We start from the raw sequence: 4,131 nt of genomic DNA on the forward strand, positions 1-4,131 counted from the left end.
TTGCAAGTAAAAAAAAAAATAGCAAAAGAAAAGTTAACCACTGAGAGAAAAAATAAAGTTTAGCAAAGTAAAACTTCAGCAGCATTGACTTTGCAACACATATTTCCCTTTGCGCCGCTCCTTTAAATCCGCGTTTCAGTCATCCGTGCCTCTGCGGCGCAAGCTTTCCTTTGCGCTTCTTTTTTCTTTGCGCCTCGCTTTGTGTCCCTGATTTGACGTGGGGGAGGGGTCAAGAGGTTGGGGTGTGTACAAGGGACGAAGGCGCGTCCTTCTCGTTACGTCATCAGCGCGAGCCCCAGACCGAGTGAGTGGATCGATCGAAATGGCTGAGCAGAGACATGCGGGTGATGGATCACAGGTATGTATTATTGATCGCTTTCTTCAAGTTCGCTAGATAGACCGATAACTATATGTAACTATGTGTATCAACGCGTTTGCTCAAGTTAAGTAAGTTAGAGATCAATTAATGCGGTTAATGTGGCGATTAGCTAATCGCCGACGCAACGTTAAGTGTGTCGGCGGCTGTAAAGTTACATTTCTCTCAATATGCACACCTTTCACGTTGTTTTATAATTAATAAATAATAATTATTATTCTCCACGTCCTAGTTGTATTATGGACTATAAACGATGCCAAAGGTGTCTCTCAAAATATACTGTAAATTGAAAACAAATAATACAAAACAAATCCCTTGTATGTGCAAACATAATTTGAAATAAACCTCTTTCTGATTCCGAACAAGTTGATTTATATACAGTAGGTCACATCCATATAGACTATGTTTAAAAGCTGTGATGTTAATATGATACATTGTTAATGCACTTATTCTAGATCAGTTGTGTGAAACTCAATTCCTGGAGGGCCACAGCTCTGCACAGTTTAGCTCAAACCAGCTCCAACCCACACCTGTTTGGAGGTTTCTAGAAATCCTGAAGATCTTGATTAGCTGAATCAGATGTGTTTGATTAGGGTTTGAGCTCAACTGTGCAGAGCCGCTGCCCTCCAGGAACTGAGTTTAAAACCCCTGATCCAGATAATCCTATATGATGTTGTCATGACATATTTAACAGAGAGAATATTCAGATGTCTGTACAGCTGCACAGAATTTAATAGGTCTTCTGACCCAAAGCCTTGGTCAGATTCAGTCAGCTCAGGGTCAGCAGCAGCAGCCACAACAACGACAGCAGCCTCCTGCTATTTCTCAGCCTCGAATAGAGCAGGATATGGCCAGATATTGCCGCATCCACATCTAATTATCTTAACAATTGTCTTTTGAATGTTTAATATTATAATTAACATTGTTTTATTATTTGTAGATCTTTTCCTGGGATGTTTAAAAAAGCAAAGAAGAAAACTCCAAATCCACAAATACATGTGAAAGCCACACCTTGGAAACCATTTTCTGTTTCCATATATTTAATGAGCAGCAACACTGACACCTCACCCACACCTTCTGAAGAGCTTGAACTACTCCAGGCCGGACTAGGAAAACGGGTGATTACAATTTCATCCAATGTGAACCATTCGGATGTAAGTTCATTTTATAGTACAATCTAATTTGTTAGTTTGTGCCATCTGATTTTAGAGCAGGATTATTTCTTTATCACCCTGCGAATAATATATAATTAACTGCTTCAAAGTAATATTCCACTTTCAAAACATGCTGAGATGAATGAACATAATTTGCTTAAACATAGCAAAATGTGAATTAGTATGTATAAAAATGACAAACAAATGCATGTAAAATTTTCAATGTGATAAAGATTTAGTTTTTACTTTGTATGGTTGTTTGAGAACCCTTGTTCTGTTTCATGTTTATTTCAGTTATGCAAGCTCCTTGAAGCTGAATTTCCAAAGATGAAGTCACTTACTGGAGGGTGGTTACTTTATAAGGCACCAGGTATGCTGTACTGTCAACCAGAACAGACACAAACATGAATATCTGAGTAGAGTATACTGTAGTGTAAGTAATTTCCATAGGTAGTTATTAATTGAACATTTCCCCTGGCATTCTAACCTTAAATCCCAGGCTACATCCTTTTTTAATAATAGTACACAGGGAAGTGTTAATAGAATATGGGAAGCACTGTTTTTTGCACTGTGTTGTAAGTTTTTTTTTTTTTTTTTTTTTTTATAAAAGCACTTCGTTTTTAGCTACAGTATAAAGCCCAATTATATAGTAAAGACCTTTTATTGCTGGATTTGTTAATGTGTTTTTAAATTGTCAGGTGGGAATGGAAGAAGAAAGCTTACTGTTGTCCCTCCAGACTCAGAGGGTTATACAGGCAGCCTTCTCAAAATGGCTACCACCGCTGGAAGAACAGCACTGTATATGGTCCCTCTTCAAGAAGAGTTATGTCTTGATCCAATGCCATTCTCAGCAGAAGAGTTTGCGAAGATGCCAAAGGTTGAGTGTCGTACTTGTAAAACCACAATGCCACTACCAGTTTTGTACTTGCATGTTAAATCTTGTGGTGGCTGCACACAGTCAGCTAATGATGAGGTATGTTGTTTACACAATGACATTTTTTTAGTAGAATTTATTATAACATTTTTCAGTTAAGTTTTCTTTTAGGCAGAATATATATCTCGTTTTGTCATTTCAGACTACTGAAGATGATGATGATGTAAAAGTAGTTGGTGAGATTACCAGAGCAGTTACCCCTACAGCCCCAGCTTCTACACCTACACCCATCACTTCAATACAAACTTGTTCTCCTACACCCACCACAAGTTTTGAGGTGAGCTAAATGAAAATGCTGTTTTTAATATATTCAAAATATTTGAGAATACATTTGCTTTTAATTTAAGTGCATAAGGACCGGTGCAGTTAGTAAAATGGTAATGTATGGTATTTTCTTTGTAGTGCCTTATTGTCAAGCACTTTTGATTAATTGATTGTAATTATACTGTCTCTCATTGGTACATAAAGACCATTTTGCAAGAGGTAAATAACACTGGTTGAGAATGCCCTATTTTTATAGTTTTCAAACTATACACAAATGTTAGAAGTCAATACAAAAAACATTCTGATTCAGTTCTAAATGTTTAGTAAATTGTAAAGTTAAAAAAAACTGAAACAGCGAGTGCTTGTTTAGATCTTGCAAAATATTGGTGACCAAAGTATTTAAAGTGACAAATTAAACAAATAACTTGATTGGAGTTTGGAAATAACCAATTGTGTTTTAATTGGGATTTTATTGTATAATACTTAATCAGTTGTCCTTTTGCCATTATAGGATGAGGGACAGTGTCCCATTTGTTTAGACACATTTTCACAGACAGAGTTGCCCATGCATGCAAGCGTTTGTGGAGATAGGTAATTTTTAATGATTTGAAAAGTTATTTCATTTACAGACATTTAATAATGTTATGTATTAAAAACATGTTTTAAGTATTATAAGTGTTATAACGTGTTGTAAATGTTATAAGTCGTCAATCTAACCATTGGGTATATACTCAGTATATTACAGACACTGGATTATGAGAGTAGTCCTCCGTGTGGCACACCAGTACAGCAAAACCAAGGCCCAGACATGAAATGGTACAGTTTATTACATTTTAACAACCCTGAGACATCAGAATTCTTTACTAATCTTTTTTTTCCTGTTTTTATAGTCCAGATGATGTATTGCGTTTGTTGGCAAGAAGGGTAGATGACAGCAAGGATTTCAAGATCTGTGTTTCTCGAACTGACTTCTATCAAAGAGCTATGGTGCATGTATAATAAATCATTTTTAAGGATTAAAAATATCAAAAAAATCTTGGGCATTACTTATATTCCTTCATACATTTTCAAAGAATTTAAATAGAATTAGAAAACACAAACTCACAAATAATGACTTCACATAATGTAATGTGATCACAATATGTGATATTTTCACAGAAAGGGTCACATATACTTTTATCAGTAGCATTACATCAATGGCTTGACACGCATGACATACCTTATCAGCTTATGGTTTGTGTCTACGTGAACAACATGAAGAGGGCCCTTGATGGAATAAGTCCTTCTGACTACACATCTCAATTGTGTAATTCTTGCAAGTATTCCAGCAGAGTCCACTCGATGCATGGAATCCCAAACTCTTGTCCATTGCACACGATGACCCAAGGCTTGTAAGTGTCCCT

The 4,131-nt window shown here is 36.2% G+C and overlaps 1 protein-coding gene across 1 annotated transcript; it reads left to right on the forward strand.

The window, feature by feature from the left end:
* Nucleotides 1-297: 297 nt before the first annotated feature.
* On the forward strand, nucleotides 298-3,746 carry LOC306874748 (uncharacterized protein). The gene is made up of 8 exons (XM_079424982.1): nucleotides 298-358; nucleotides 1,317-1,530; nucleotides 1,825-1,900; nucleotides 2,229-2,503; nucleotides 2,607-2,741; nucleotides 3,240-3,319; nucleotides 3,464-3,544; nucleotides 3,619-3,746. Exons 1-8 carry the CDS (start codon nucleotides 339-341, stop codon nucleotides 3,725-3,727), a joined length of 990 nt encoding a protein of 329 aa, XP_079281108.1. The 5' UTR covers nucleotides 298-338; the 3' UTR covers nucleotides 3,728-3,746.
* Nucleotides 3,747-4,131: the final 385 nt, after the last annotated feature.

The sequence above is a fragment of the Barbus barbus genome (genome assembly GCF_936440315.1).
Source record: "Barbus barbus genome assembly, chromosome: 9".
Lineage (NCBI taxonomy): Eukaryota > Metazoa > Chordata > Actinopteri > Cypriniformes > Cyprinidae > Barbus > Barbus barbus.

Excerpts from the sequence above, each read along its gene's own strand:
- LOC306874748 (XM_079424982.1), top strand. The coding sequence starts at position 339 with ATGCGGGTGATGGATCACAG. Across the intron at positions 1,531-1,824 it reads CCAATGTGAACCATTCGGAT|TTATGCAAGCTCCTTGAAGC; the intron begins GTAAGTTCATTT and ends TGTTTATTTCAG. Across the intron at positions 2,504-2,606 it reads CACAGTCAGCTAATGATGAG|ACTACTGAAGATGATGATGA; the intron begins GTATGTTGTTTA and ends TTGTCATTTCAG.